Source organism: Mirounga leonina, unplaced genomic scaffold (genome assembly GCF_011800145.1).
Source record: "Mirounga leonina isolate KUSES-001 unplaced genomic scaffold, KU_Mleo_1.0 Mir_94, whole genome shotgun sequence".
NCBI lineage: Eukaryota > Metazoa > Chordata > Mammalia > Carnivora > Phocidae > Mirounga > Mirounga leonina.
This window is the reverse complement of record NW_023270855.1, coordinates 55,582,989-55,598,096: the sequence shown is the minus strand read 5'-3', so window position 1 is coordinate 55,598,096 and position 15,108 is coordinate 55,582,989. Positions and strand designations below refer to the sequence as shown.

The 15,108-nt window shown below is 55.4% G+C and overlaps 1 protein-coding gene across 3 annotated transcripts; it reads right to left on the bottom strand.

Annotated features, from left to right (window-relative positions):
• Positions 1-370: 370 nt before the first annotated feature.
• MYDGF (myeloid derived growth factor) lies at positions 371-13,524 on the bottom strand. Of its 3 annotated transcripts, XR_004677737.1 has the most exons (7): positions 12,583-13,445; positions 11,461-11,511; positions 9,145-9,220; positions 5,522-5,583; positions 3,998-4,079; positions 2,186-2,258; positions 640-865 (listed from the first exon to the last, which is right to left on the bottom strand). XR_004677737.1 is itself a non-coding variant. In XM_034996451.1 (6 exons), the coding sequence occupies exons 1-6, from the start codon at positions 13,051-13,053 to the stop codon at positions 786-788; spliced, it is 819 nt and encodes a 272-aa protein (XP_034852342.1). In that variant the 5' UTR covers positions 13,054-13,315; the 3' UTR covers positions 371-785. The 3 variants fall into 3 exon arrangements, 2 of the variants coding, with proteins under 2 accessions (XP_034852342.1, XP_034852343.1); XM_034996451.1 differs by lacking the exon at positions 9,145-9,220 and having other exon boundaries at positions 371-865; positions 12,583-13,315; XM_034996452.1 differs by lacking the exons at positions 640-865; positions 2,186-2,258; positions 3,998-4,079; positions 5,522-5,583 and adding an exon at positions 7,649-8,269 and having other exon boundaries at positions 12,583-13,524.
• Positions 13,525-15,108: the final 1,584 nt, after the last annotated feature.

Below are 15,108 nucleotides of genomic sequence, written 5' to 3'. Positions count from 1 at the left end.
ATTTGGGGGTTTTGTTTGCCTATGGGTGTTTGTGGTTGCTGTTGTTTTAAGTCACCACATGCAATCCGGCCTCAAAAAGAGAAGTGAAGCCAAGCAGCCAAGTGCGGAAGAGGTCTGCCCTGAGCACTCCCCCACCGCGGGGGGTGACCTGCAGGGTGTGGCCGGCCCTGCCCCACGAGCTCAGGGATCCAGGTTCATGGCCGACCCCCTTGGGACCTGGCCCTTCTGCGCCTGCAGAGGACTCATGCCTGGAGATTCCAGGTGCCTGTGGTGACAGGTCGCTGGACTCCAGCAGGGTGGGCGGGTGCGGGCAGCCAGACCCTGCTGCCGCCCCCCAGCCCTGAGTGCCCAGACAGGCCAGCACCAGCGCCAGTTGCCAAAGTGGTTGCTTTTCAACCGTCTTATTTATTTAAATATGAAAAGAACATTTCATTTCTTCCCAGTTAGTCTGGAAGAAGGTCCCCTGGGAAAACTGTAAGAAAACAGTTGGCTCGGGCTCAGGGCAGCAGGATCACTCTCCCTGGGAGTGATCCAGAGCCCGGCCTGATCCACAGGGAGACACGCCCTGGCTTCAGAAAAGCCATGATTCCCCCGGGAGCCCCCCTTCGTGTGCCCCAGTGCCTCTTTTGGTAAGAAAGACGGGCAGCGGGTCTCAGACCCCCGCTCCATGTTCAGAGGACATCAGCCAACAGTCCCCCCTAGAAAACCAGTAATGCACCAGCAGTCCCAGGGCCCAGCTCCTTCAGCGGAGATGAGGAAAAGCCGCCCCCCGATGGGGCTCCTGGTCACAGCTCACTGCGGGAGGCCTTGGCCACAATCACCAGCTTGGACAGCTCGGCCTTGAACGCCCCGGGCCTGTGGGACACTGTGAGAGAAGAAGCACATGGTCGGGCCCTCGCCACTCCAGAGCGCTGGGTCCTAGGCGGGGCAGGGGAGCAGTCCCCGAAGTGGACTCGACAGGGAAAGACCCCCAGCCCTGAAAGTCTTATGGGTAAGGGACCAAAGAAAGGAGAGGTTGGCGGGCCAGTCCTGAGGGCAGGAGGAGGCCTCAGGAACATTCAGGGTGGGAAGAGCAGTGGTCATTTCTGCCACGGTGAGGATGGATGGGAGGCAGGGGGCGGGCTGCGTCACCTGCTTGCACTGGCAAACTTGTCTGAGGCCCAATGGCGGCTTTCCGGCAGGACCTGGGATCGCGGCCTTCACCTGATATTCCCCAGAGGCTCAGCCCTGCCCATCTCTGTGTGCCCTGAGGTCAAGGTTCTGCTGGCCGCCCCATCTCCTGTCCTGGACCTCTACTCGCAACAGCCCCCACACCCTCGAGGACCTGCAGGTGAGGCAGGGCTCCTTCCAGACCCAAGGCCCCTCCTCCTGAAAGCCCCGCTCACTGCACCCCCCACCCCTCTCCCATGCCTGGTGATGCCCACAACCACAAGGATCCTTCACCTCACCTCTTGTGTCCCTCAGGACCTTCAGGACTCCCTGCAACATGGCTCCACTCCTGTGTCCATCATCATCATCATTCGTCCCCCACCTTGCTCTCACGCACAGAGCCCCAACTCTGGAGCTTCCCACCACTCTTTCTGCTCACATCTGCCCTGCAGGGCTGAACATGGCTCAGGACACCAGGCCCCGCCCCCCCCAGACCTTAGGGGTTAGTAACCCCGCTGCCCAAGCATTGAAGCTGTTCCTAGTCACAGAACCCAGGACAGCCAAGCTATGTGGAAGTCACAGGCCCCCCCCTTCTAGGGAGCAATCCCACTGAACGTCCCCAAGAGCCTCAGTAGATTTTCATGCCCTCAGGTCCCTAGTAGGGCTTGCTTGGCCTGTGCCATGAGCTAAGGGTGGTTTTTACATTTTAGATAGCTTTAGCCAAAATCAAAAAGAAGATGACATTTTGTGATATGTAATTCACATTTCTGTGTTCATAAAATCAAGTTTTATTAGGACACAGCCATGCCCGTTCAGTGCCCTGTGGCTCACGGCCTTTGCTCACCCAGGCTGAGTCGTCTTGGCAGAGGCTGTCTGCCCCCACAAAGCCAAAAATATTTACGAGGGGCCCTTTACAGAAACAGCTGGCAGACACGGGGCCGTAACCTGTCCCTCTGATGGGGGTGCTGTCCCCCTCTCTCCCCACCTTCTGTGCCTGAGAACCTGGGGTCCATCTCCACAAGCCGTCCTTACATACCTGCTGTTTTGGTCACTTCAAATTCGTCGCTTTTCAGGGGGACGTCGCTTTCTCTTTCAAACGCAGCTTTCGACTGAAAGAGAACAAGTGGAAACATCCCTAATCAGGAAAGTACGCGATTCAGCCTGCTCTTCCTGCTCCCAAGAGCCCACCTTGGGCTAAAGCCACACACTTTGACTAAAGGGGCACGTGCGGGCGCTGCTCTTCTAAGCACTAAGAGAATCCAGCAGAAGCAGTGGTTAATCCACTTAGGAGACTGTCAACTGGCTTAAAATTTCATGCCTTTGCTGCCAATCCCCAAGGAAGGTATTTTCCTCTTCGGTGAACGTACGGAAATGACAGAAGCAGGGCAGTCTCTTGAATGCAATTTTTTTTTTTTTTTAAGATTTTATTTATTTATTTGAGACAGAGAGAATGAGAGACAGAGAGAGCACATGAGAGGGGGGAGGGTCAGAGGGAGAAGCAGGCTCCCTGCCGAGCAGAGAGCCCGATGAGGGACTCGATCCCGGGACTCCAGGATCATGACCTGAGCCGAAGGCAGTCGCTCAACCAACTGAGTCACCCAGGTGCCCCTTGAATGCAATTTTTAAAAATCAGAATTGTCTCTCTTTCAAATCGGCTAAATATGAGTTTTCTAGTAAGACAGGCACACAGAGAGCAGCGGGACCAGCGGTGTGGCGGCAGAGGTGGGATGGCTGGGAGTGGCCACGCTCCGCAAGCCCGCAGTCAGGCGCTCGCTGCGGGAAGGTACTTTGCAGATGTGATAAAAGTCGGCCAGGGCACCTGGGTGGCTCAGTCGTTGGGCGTCTGCCTTCGGCTCAGGTCATGATCCCAGGGTCCTGGGATCGAGTCCCACATCGGGCTCCTTGCTTGGCGGGAAGCCTGCTTCTCCCTCTCCCTCTCCCACTCCCCCTGCTTGTGTTCCTGCTCTCGCTATCTCTCTCTCTGTCAAATAAAGAAATAAAAATCTTTAAAAAAAAAAAAAGTCGGCCAGGAGCTGACTTTAAGGAGATCATCCTCAGTGACCCTGGGTGGGCCTGACTCCATCAGCGGGAAGGCCCCTGGGAGCAGAGCCAGTTCCTGGCACTAAATCTCTTAATGCCCGTCCCTGCTGGTTCTGCTGCTTGGACTGATACGGTGGTTTTCAAACCGTGTGTGACCCAAACGCAGAAGCGGGGGTGGGGGGCAGGGCTCTGCAGCGCGGCTGGCCCCTGCTGCGGGCTGTGGGGGTCAGTGGCGTGGCAGAAGGCGCTGCCCGGGCCATGAACCACAGGTCACGGAAGCCACCGGACACGGGGCCTGCCCCACACCAGTGAGCACACTGCCTGCACCTCTGGGTCCATGCCTGCCCTCGCTGTCCCCGCTAGTGTCCTGGGCCCCTCCCCTCTGGCTTCCTGTGGGCCTTGCCAGCAGGGCGCACCGGCAGGAGATGGCAGGTGATAAGAGAGGGAGGCCGGGTGTCCATTTCCTCCTCCACTCGCTGGGTCTCTAGGGGTCAGCAGGGTCCCGCTCTGAGCCCAGTGCCACCTCCCTGGCACCTCCTGGTCCAGAGTCTGCGTGGCGCCCCATGTCCTCCCCATGTTACAAAATCACCCTCTAAGGACTTGTGTCTGTCTCCTCACTTCAACCGCCTCCCCACCCCTGCTGGCGGAAGGGGACGATGTGGGGGAGCCCGGACCCTGCCCCCCACTCCCTCTGGGCCCCAGTGTCACTGCGCTTCCCTGGGGAGCCCTTCCAACCCCAGCAGCCCCTAGCACAGCGCCACACCCTCCCTCCCACCTGTCTGGGAGGTGCAGCCCATGCCGTACTCACGTAGGCCATGCCGTACTCGATCTCGGCACCCCGCACCTCTGCCTTGAACTGCGTGAAGTATAGGTAGGACTTGCCCTGGGGCCTGCAAAGGAAGGGCAGGCAAGGGAGTCAGCCCTGGCCTCCTCAACATCGTTTATTCTTTCCTCTGTACTAGAACATTCTTTTGGCTCATTTACTGACAAGTCTGTTTCTCCTTCTGGGTGCAAGCTGTTCTAGGACAGGGACCGAACACTTTTTCATGAAGTGCCAAAGACATTCCAGGTATTGTACCAGGAACCAGGGAAAGGCAACATCCCAGGGGCTAAGAAGTACAGGAATTAACTAGGCAGAGGAGGGAGAGAGCAGAGGGCAGAGGTCCCGTGGAGAGTGCAAATGGGGGCATTTAAAGACCACCAGGTCAGCATGACCAGAGCGGAGGGGAGCTGAGAGAGGGCTGGTGGCAGCAAGGGGTGACAGTGTGTGCAGGGTGAAGAGCCCTGTGTGGCTGCGTGTGGAGAGCAGACAGTGATGGGGGCGGGGTGGAGAGGCAGCAGGGGGGCCAGGAGAGTCCTGCTGGGGGCACGTCAGGAGGCAGGCGGGGGAGGTCCAGGGAACCTCCTGGACTCTCTAAGCCCCAGCGGCTGCACCGGGCCTGGTCAGTCAATGTGTGAAACTGGGAGAACAGCCCGTTCAGGCAGGACCTCTTGCTAAACGGGTGGCCCCGCAGTCAGGGCGGCTCTGGGGCTGAGCATGGCCGCAGGCCTCTGTGGCCTGGCGCTGCGCCCACCTAGGGTGCTGGTGCTCACGTGCCCAGTCATCAGGGCGGCCCCTGGGGCCCCTCTGCCTGCTGCCGACAGGGGCCGGTCCACAGAGCGGGTCAGAATGTCCCCCAACACTGCCTAGTAAGCACCTGCTGTTTACAGAGCATCAGGCAGAAGCCTGGGGGGTGCTGCCTGCAAGTAGGATGAGAACACGGGTGTCCTTTGATTCAACGTCGCTGCCACGGCCCTCCAAGTGCTCCGTCCCCCTCTGCCGATCCCCTGCGAGGGTGGGACCACGGCTTGCACTTCTGTGCATCCCCTGAGGTGCCTGCACCATGCCAGACCCACGACCAACGCTGGAAGAATCAGATCCAGGCCGCAGAGCCCAGGGGAGCAGGGCTAGGATGTGATACTCTCCAGCGCCCTCCCCCACTGAGTTGAGGAGCCCCTTCCCTCCGTCCCTTCTCAGGCCCACCACTCACTCATGCCGCACTGCAGGGTGGGGAGACAGAGGGGGATGATGCGGGGGAGCCCAGACCCTGCCCCCCACCCCCTCTGGGCCTCAGTGTCAATGCGCTTCCCTGGGGAGCCCTCCCAACCCCAGCAGCCCCCAGCACAGCGCCACACCCTCCCTCCCACCTGCACGTGGGTGACCATCACCCCCAGCCCATGCTCCTCAGAGGTGCCGGTCCCTGCTGCCTGGAGGCCCTGCAGGCACACCCCCCCCAGCAGCCTCAGCGCATTCCTGCAGGGGAAATCCCTCCCACCAGGACCCTGGGCTCACCTCCAGATGGTGCAGGTGAAGTGCTGGTGGTCTTCGCTGGTTCCCAGGCTCATCTGCCACTTCTGGGGAGAGAGGGGAAGATACAGGTCAGCCCAGGACTGCAACTGGATGCCCTTCAGTTCTGCAAAGGGAGTGAACCTTCCCAGGGCCTCCAGGCTGGAGCCTGGCTCGGGGGCAGGGAGACTCCTCTGGGCGAGACCACGGTGGTGGGCATGTGTCCTCATCCGTCCATCCCCACCCTCAGTGCAGCACTAAGACTGAGCCAGACTGTCAGCTATGGGCTTGGAGTGGCCGTGATGCGGCCGTGTGGGCTCGGTGATGGTCACAAGCGTCCTGCTCTCGGTGGCGACTGTCAATGATGGGGGGAAGCCGTGGGGGTGGTGTATCAAAATCTGTGCCTTGTGCTCACTTCTGCTGTGAACCTAAAACGGCTCTAAAAAATAAAGCCTATCAAGAAAAAGAAACACTAAAATAAAAGGAGACCATATATTCATGCTTGTTGGCTCGGCATCAAGGCCTCGGAGCAGACGTGAGATCATAATACTTGTGGTTACACGGAGGACGTGGGTGGGACCCACGCTTTTTATGCGTTCTTCTTTTGCAAGGATGTGAACGTGTTAGCTTTGTAAAAAATCAAATGAAAAAAATTAAGAGTCAGACACTCAGCCAACTGAGTGACCCCGGCGCCCCTGAAGATTAAAACTTTTAAACGACTCCCGGACACACCGCTAGCAGCTTCTTCTCATTTTCATGGCCTCTGCAAACCTGGCAGATGGACAAGGACAGCCACCGGGTTCTGGGTGCCTTAAGGCGTCTGTACGTTTTGCTAGTAAGATGCGAGTTTACAGTTCCCTCCCCCAAGTAATAATATCCTCCCAGTACTGGTACTCCTGGTTGAACACCAGAGCTGCTTCACGAACAAAAACAAGGCCATTTTTAGGTTAATCACGACGGGAGTAAGCGGATGCCCAGATGCCGTCTGCCTGCAGCAAGAACGTGGGGACCAGTGACCAGCTCGTCAAAGGGACGGCTGCGGGCCACACCTGCGGACTTGGCAGACTCTTCTCCCTATCTAAAAACACCTGTCCGTAGCTCCAAGGCCTGTGAGCACCTGGAAACGTTTTATGCTACGAAATATATCTGAGAGGTTTCCCACGGCTCTGAAAAGGCTCTTGAAGATGAGGCAAATGTTTAAACACTGTTTAAGACATTATGAATGCAGGGACGCCTGGGTGGCTCAGTCGGTTGGGCTCGGGTCATGGTCCCAGGGTCCTGGGATCGAGTCCCACATCGGGCTCCTTGCTCAGCGGGGAGCCTGCTTCTCCCTCTGCCTGCCGCTCCCCCTGCTTGTGCTCTCTCTCACACAAATGAATAAAATCTTTTTAAAAAAATCATGAATGCAAACAAACCTAAAACCGAGAGTTTCTTAGTAAGAGGATCAACATCCCTCTGAGTGGCCTTCTGGTTATGAGCTTGACCGCGGTCTCGTGGCTGCAGGGCGCGATGGGCAGATGGTAAGCCTCAGGTCTGGGCAGTAGACATTCATGTGTGTGTGTGTTCTGGGGACAGCCTGAACACCTGGGGAACTCGGCACAGGAGTGGCCAGGTGTGACAAATGACACATAACTGGTAGCCGCGATTAGTTTTTGATAAGATATAAATCACAGATGGAGAAATGTGCCCATTTTGGTGACAGTTCTCGGAGCTCTGACAAATGCTTCTAGCTCCGTGTCCACCAACCAATCAAGATACAGACCAGATCTATGTCCCTGGATCCCCCAGCCCCTTCCCTCTGCAGTTAACCCCTTCCTGCAAATTCCTGGTAACTGCTGACCCCATCTCCGAGTTGGGCCTTTGTAAAACTGTCACCGGAGTGGAATCAGGCAGAATGCAGTCTTGTGTGGTTTCACTTAGCGTGGGGCACTGGAGAGTCATCCACGCTGCCGCCCATGTCCACGGTTCATTTATCCAACAGCCTGACTGAGAAGTATCTACATACTACACCCTCACATGGTGTACGATTCTGTGTTTTCTAGCATATGCAGAGGTCTGCAACCATCACCATGATCTAGTTCCAGAACATTCCATCACCCCATAAAGAAGCCCCATCCCTTCCCCTCTCCCCAGCCCCCATTTCTGCGAGCCCCCTTCCCGCCCACGGATGAGCCTGTTCTGTGCGTGTCACACACGTGGACTCACACCCCGTGTGGCCTTCTGTGTCTGGTTCCCTCCCTGAGCGTCGTGGGCTCGGGGTCCGTCCCCGGGGCCGTGCGCGTGGGCGCCTGGCTCCTGTTTGCGGCTGAGGGACGCTCCCGAGTGGGGGACACATTATGTGTATCCGTTCACCCACTGATGGGCACCAAGTTGTTTCTACTTGTTGGCCACTGTGAATCCCGCTGCTGTGAAGGGTCACGTACACATTTCTGTGTGGGTGACTTTTCATTCCTAGTGGGATGACACCTCGCAGTGAAGTGCAGGGTTATATGGTGAGCGTACATTTAACTTTGTAAGGAATGGCTGGTTTGCATCCGCACCGAGCACGGCCTCCCGGCGAGCACTGAGAGATTATGAATCACCCTGTGCCTACTGTCCCCAGCCAGCACTGGCTTCTTAGGTGACCCTCTGCAGAAACAAACCATTATCGAAGGAGCAAGTGCATCAGAGGCTCCGGCTCCGAGCTGTGTGCGCCCGCCACCACGGGTCCTCCTGGGCACCGACCAGGAACTGGGCTTTCTTCTGACGACACCCCTGCAGGGATGCCCCCGGGGCCTCTCAGACTTCCGTTCCAGCTGCTCCAGGGGGCATCACTGCGATGTCTCCCTGCACGTCACCAGGTGGAAGCCACAGAACATCAAACCATCCCTGCACATTTGCTGAGAATCTGGCCTGCTACTCGCTTGTGAGGTGGCCACAGGACAGCCGCCAAAGAGCCCACAGGCTGGGGGTGCCCCATCTGGCTCACGCAGCACCACCCGCCCCAGCGCTCGGCTCCCTGTGGTCTCGTCACTGCGCTAGACGGCTGCTGCCGGGACAACGCCGTGCCACCACATGTCTGCTCTGCTTAAAGGTGATTTCTTCAAGATGAACCCCCTCTTCCAAAACAAACGAATTTAGCCTATTCCAAGACAAGGCTCCAGCCTGCGGTCGCCCCAGCCAGTGTGCATGAACTTGGCTCTCCCTTACCCGACGCGGCAGCAGGCTGTCCACCTCTAAGAGTTTAAGTTTAGTCGGGGGTGGGGGGAGAACAGGGCACATGTGCTCTCTTCCAAGCTGCTGGTGACACTGGGTCAGGAGCACAGAGCAGTGGTTAGGGGTCTGTGCCCTGTGCACCTCGGTCACTTCCCAGCTGGGCAAGCCCGGGCCTCCATGTCCTCGAGTGTGAAATGGGGTAACACCAGAGCAGTTTGGCCTCCTGGGGTTGTGGAGAGGGAGAAATGAGATGTGTGTGTGGCTCAGCACAGTGTGGGGCACCCGATAACCACCACAGGAGAGGTGCTACTTCGGTTCATTGTCCCGTAAATCAACTGTCTACACACATCCAAAAGGCTGCCACGTGGAAGAGGGTGCGTTGGGACTGGCTCTGGGTGCCTGGGGGTAGGCTGGACTCATGGGCTTTGGCTCACCATTACGAGGAACGTTCCACCACTTGGCTTCATCCCATAGTGGAAGGACTAGCTGGAGAAGCAGCGAGGCCTGGAGCTGTGGCAAGAAGGGGTGGACAATGGCAGGACGCCTGCTGTCCTGGTGGCGGGGGTTACCGTTTGTTTGCTACATTTTGTTAAAATACTGTCACTGGGAATCATTTACTTGCAAAGACGACATATCTAGAATAACAAAAATCACTCTTGCCCAGTGGTTTCCAACGAGGGATAATTCCGTCCTTCAGGGAACACTGGTCAATGTCTGGAGATGTTTTTGGAAGTCACGACTGGGGACTGGGGTGCTCCTGGCACTGAGTGGGTGGGGCCAGGAAGGCTGCTCGAGGCCCCAGTGCCTGGGACGGCTCCCTCAGAGAACAACCTGGCCCCGAATCCCGGACGTTAGAGGTGCCAAGGGTGGAGAGAGATCTGCTCTTGCCCATTTCAACGTGCCGTCCCAAGTGGGAGGAGAGAGGGGCTGAGAACCGGCTTGCTGGGAGTGTCAGGCACATGAGAGGCTCCCAAGCAGCCTCCCTCTCTACGACTCTATGCTGTTGGTTGACACAGTACTACACACTATTCTGGAGCAAGAGCAGTATTTCCTAAAGACTGGTTGTCGGGGAGGAAAGCACAATTAGGGATAAAAAGATCTTCGGTCAGGTCAATGAAGATGAGGGGGTTTGCTTCTCCCTCTGCCCCTCCCCCTGCTCATGCTCTCTCTCTAATAAATGGATAAAATCTCAAAAAAAAAAAAAAAAAAAGAAAAAAAGACAGTTTTTACTGATTTTTATAGTGATGATGGATTCTTCCTTTTCATTTTTCTTTTATTCTTTCTAACCATGTTGAGCAGAAAATCTGTGCATCTTCCCGAAAACTTGCAGCTCTCCCTCCCAATAATACCAAGCAGTGGTATGCAGAAAGCACTCCATGCCAGTCCTTTATTCTCAGAGCACTCTGTAATGGTGCATCACTGCTAGTCTGCTGCTGTGGGCATTGCTGCCTGCAGCCGCCATAACCAACCACCCCAAACTTGCGACCTTACAACCACTACCACTTCTTCTCTGCCGGTTCTTGAGGCCAAAAGTCGAAATCAAGGTGTCCCCGGGCTGGGCTCCCTCCGAAGGCTGTGGGGCAGCAACCTTACTGCCTCTTCTGGTTTCCAGTGGCTCCAGATGCCCCTTGGCTTGTGGCCACACCCCTCCATCTTTGGCTCCATCTTCACATGGCCTTTTCCTCTGTGTGTCTTCTCCTCTTCCATCAAATCTCTCCTGAGTGTCTCTTCTAAGACGAGCTGTCACTGGATTTAGGGCCCACCTGGATAACCCAGGATGATCTCTTCATTGCAAAATCCTGAACTTACATCTGCAAATATTTTCTTCTAAATAAGGTTACATTCACAGGTTCCAGGAATTAGAATGTGAACATATCTTTGGAGGGGGGGCATTCAAGTCACCACCCTGCATGATAAATGACCATAAATTTAGCAGCTTAACTGCACTGTCCACTGATAAGCTCTCAGTCCCCGAGGCAGAAACTGGCCACGGCAGGCCCTCTGCTCAGAATCTCACAGACTGGACTCAAGGTGTCAGCAGACTGTACCTGTCTGAGGTTCAGAGTCCTCTTCCATTCAGTTCTTGTGGTGGTAAAACAGAAGTGTTGCCACAAGCCAGGAGCTGCCCTCAGCTCTGAGAAGCCACCTGCGCTCCTTGCCCTGTGCCCCCCTCACAGCCAGCAATGGTGAGTCACATTCTTCTTATGCTTCAGATCTCTTATTTCCTCTCTGCACTAGCTACTGGAGAAAACAGCCACCAAGAAATGGGGACCTCAGTCCTACACGGCAAGGAACTGAATTCTACTGACAACTTGAATGAGCCTGTAGATAAGAGCCCTGCCAGTTGACAACTTGATTTGGGCTTTATGAAATACCCACCTGAGCTGCGCTTCTGACCTCCAGAATTGTGAGATAATAAATGGGTGTTGTTTTAAGCTGCTACGTTTGTCATGATTTGTCATGCAGCACAGAAGGCAAATAAAATACTCCTAAGAGAGGCTCACAGGTGCGGCACGTCCTTATCTCACGAGCCTCTTTCCATCCAGACGTTTGCTCACTCTGTGGAATTATAGGGGGGGAATCTACCATCACTAGTTACCTTGAGCATTATCTTTTATTGGTGAGACAAGAACAGTTCAATAAGTTTAAGTTAATTAAGGTACGACCCAACTCCATTGCTCCCTGGAGAGCATCTCTCCATGACAGTGGATACTGCCATACAAAACTATGTGGAACTTTGAACAACTCACCTCGTTGGTCCCTCCTTGAGAAGCGTAGGTGAATGCACAAGTGTATTTGTCCTGGAGAATGGAAGGTGGAAAAAAGCTTGTTAGGAGGTGATCCTTATTGCTTATGGTGGAGGGTCTCAGGATGTCCTCTGAGATCCAAAATCAAGAAGATCCAGCTTTTGAGCATCTGCACTAAGGGGAAGGAAGCAGAGCAAGATTCCTGACTGATGTCCCTGGAGGCCAGCCTCACAAGGTCTCCCAGTGTCTACCGACCTAGAACTCCCCTACCTGCCCCCCTGCTAATGAGCTCCTGAGTCAGGACAAACAACTCAGGTGGCTTCTGGGTGTGAAGAACAGGAAGGGGGAAGGGGGAGGTCCCACGCCCTCCAAGCACCCACCCATCTAGGCACATGGACTCTGGAAGCAGGACATGAACACCAGAAGACCCATCTCCGCTCTGCTGTGGGCCTTAGACAAGTGAAAGCTTTTTCTGAGCCTGTTTTCCTCATCTGTGAAATGGTCCTAGCAAATCAAGCATTTGGCACACTATCTGGCTATAAGGAAGTACTCAATAAATGGCAGCTATCGACATCCGTACAGACACGGAAATCAAAGATGGGAGGGGAAGGACTTCTCCAACAAGCTGGGGACAGGCCTGGGCTGGACCCCGGCTTGCTGACCTCCAGGTGAAGAGGGCCTTGCCTCACACCTCAATGAAAGAGAGGGAAGGCCTCGTGCAATGGAGAAAAAGAGCAAAGTCTGTCCACCTCCTCGCTCGTCAGAGCTGCAGCGGAGTTGACCTTCTACGGGGCCTGGAGGCGAAATACCCCTTAGCCTCCTCTCTCCCCACCTCTGGGGCGGCTCAGCCCTCCGATGGCCGGGGACTCGCCTGGTCTGGGAGTGAGGGCTGCGTGGGCACGCTGGGCATGTGAGAGGAAACAGGGACTGAGGCTGGCGACCCGACCCTCCAAGTCCCCCGACCCCAGGACGCCGAGCTCCCGTAAGTTCAGTCGCACCTCAGTGGTGACCGCACCCCCCCGAGTCCCTTCCTCAGTCCCCGCCCCCGACCGTCCGCGCCCCCTTCTCAGGATCCGCCCCCAACGGCGCCACCGCTCCAGCCCCCGGGGCGGCGGCGATACGTACCCCTGGGCCCACGTTCTGGGAAAAGGAGTGCACGACGCCGCCAGGTCGCACGTCAAACGCCACAGTCGTGGGCTCGGACACCGCCTCCGCCGGCCTCAACGCCACGGCCGCCAGCAGCAACACAGCCCACAGGCTCGCACCTCCGCCGTTCCGCCTTTCGCTGGGCGCCGCCATCTTGGGATCGGGTCCGCAGGGCTGGGGCGGCGACGGGACGCGGCGAGGGACACGTGGGGCGTCCGCTAGAGGCCACGTCGGCGGCGGCGCGGCCACGTGACCTGACGCGCCCCGCCCCCTCCCGCCTGGGGCCGCCATGTTGGGGCGGGGCTTGGACTTACGGGGTGAGTCCCTGCGGTGAGTGGTCCTGGAGTCCGTCCGTGCTGCAATTCCTAACCCTGTGACTAACCCTACGGCTCTTCCAGTTAGTAAGTGTAGTAAATTCCGCCTGGAATGAGGGAAATGGACGATAACCATTGGGCAAATACCTCAGTTGTTGCAGCCAAGATCCCTGGATGGATCTGAAAATTAATAAGGGGAACCCTCGTTTTTAGAATGGAGTGGAGAGGCCGGCAGGTAAAGCTCTGCGCCCTATGACTTCCGGTAATTGCAGACCCAATAGGAAGTCCAGCACCTTGCAGTCCATAGTATGTTAGCCACTACTTCCCGGCCCTAGCAGGAGGAAGGAAGTTTTCCCCTGCCCTGGCAACAGCCCAGCCAATGAGAGATAGCCACAGCCCAGCCAATGAACGATAACTACAGCCAGCTAATGAAAGACAGCCAGAGCCCAGCCAATGAAAGACAGCTACAGCCCAGTCAGTGAGACAAAGCTACAGCCCAGCCATTAAGGCACAGCCACAGCCCAGCCAATGAGAGACAGCCACCACCCAGCCAATGAGAGATAGCCACAGCCCAGCCAATGGGACACAGCTACAGCTCAGCGAATGAGAGAGCCACAGTCCAGCCAATGAGAGACAGCCACAGCCCAGCCAATGAGAGACAGCCACAGCCCAGCCAATGAGAGACCTCCACAGCCAAGCCAATGAGAAGCCGCCACACCTGGAACTGAGACAGTGGACTTTTGTTTATAACCGTCCGTTGCAACTTGCTCTTTCTTCTCTAAGAGTAGTTCTCTCCCTTGTTCTGCAGATTTGCCTCTGGTTGTTGCGGTAGCTTGCTTGTCCTGGGTTGCAGTTCTCTGCTACTCCTGAATAGACCTATTTTTACTGGTAAAATAACTGGCAGTTTTATTTTTTAAGGTTAACAGATCTAAAAATTGGCCGGGGGACGCGGGAGAGTATGATGAACAACAGGATATTTCCCTAGTCTCAAAGTATTTTCCCCCAAGATACTTACTAGTTATAAAGGGAAAAACAGTACTTTTAGAGTGAAGACACCCTCTTTAGCCCAATGATCAAAGTTAATGTCACCAATGTGACGTCAACAACCGGGAAGGACATTTTCAGTGGCGCCTCTCGACTTCCTGCCCCAGGTGCATGACTTCAATCTAATTATTATAAGCAAATATCCTACGAAATCCCAAGCTGAGGGACGTCCCACCAGATAACAGGGCAGTCCTCTTCACAGACATCGTGAAAGACAAAGGCTGAGGCACCATCCGTCACAGGAGGAGGAGGCCAAGGCAACAAATCACAATGTGGGATCCTGGATGGGCTCCTTGTCCTAGTTCAGCCTGTTGTAACAAGAATACCGCAGACCCCGCAGCTTATAAACAAACACACGTTTATTTCTCACAGTTCTGGAGGCTGGAAGTTCAAGATCAAGGTGAGGCACATTTGGTGTCTGATGAGGCCCGCCTCCTGGGCCACAGGCGGCCCTATGCTCATATTCCCACTGTCCTCGCAGGATGGAAGGGGCAGGAAGCCCTCTGGGGCCTCTCTCCTAAGGCATTCATCCGGTTCATGGGAGGTCCACCCTCATGACCTAATACCCTCCCAAAGGCCCCGCCTCCCCATACTTCCCATCACCGTGGGCGTTAGCTTTCAACATCCGAATTTTGGAAGGACATGTTCAGTCAGTAACAATCCTGGACGAGAAAAAATGACCTCTACCTATTAGATAATAGGACTGTATTGGTGCTCATTTCCTGGCTTCATTATCCCGATTCAACCATGGTTACATGGTGATGTGAACATTAGGGGAAGCTGGGTGAAGGGTCTCCAGGAACTCTGTACTATTTCTGCAGCTTTTCTGTCAGCCTAAAATTATTTAAAAATAAGCTAAAAAGAAAATAATCCCTACCACAGGGCGTAGTCAGGAAAGTTAACTGAGGAAATGCAGGCAACATTTCTACAAATAAGAATTCTTAATGCAAGCTTTCCCCCCACCCCACCCCCTTTTTTGGGTCACAAATTGCTTAAATTTTCAAGAAAACACCAATGGCGAGGTCTGGAGTGTCCAGAATTAAGCTTGTTTTCCTAGTCCCTCCTGACTTGAAAGAACAGAATCCAAAAAGAAAATGGAATAGGTAACCCTTAAGCTGGGCTCTATCAAAAAACCTGTCAGGGCCTC

What these genes read in the sequence shown, in the direction of transcription:
- MYDGF (XM_034996451.1), bottom strand. Translation starts at nt 13,053, where the DNA reads ATGGTTATCGTCCATTTCCCTCATTCCAGGCGGAATTTACTACACTTA. An exon ending in CCCAGAACGTGGGCCCAGGG is followed by an intron (nt 11,512 to 12,582) that starts GTACGTATCGCC and finishes TCCATTCTCCAG; the next exon opens with GACAAATACACTTGTGCATT. An exon ending in TCGAGTACGGCATGGCCTAC is followed by an intron (nt 2,259 to 3,997) that starts GTGAGTACGGCA and finishes GTTCTCTTTCAG; the next exon opens with TCGAAAGCTGCGTTTGAAAG.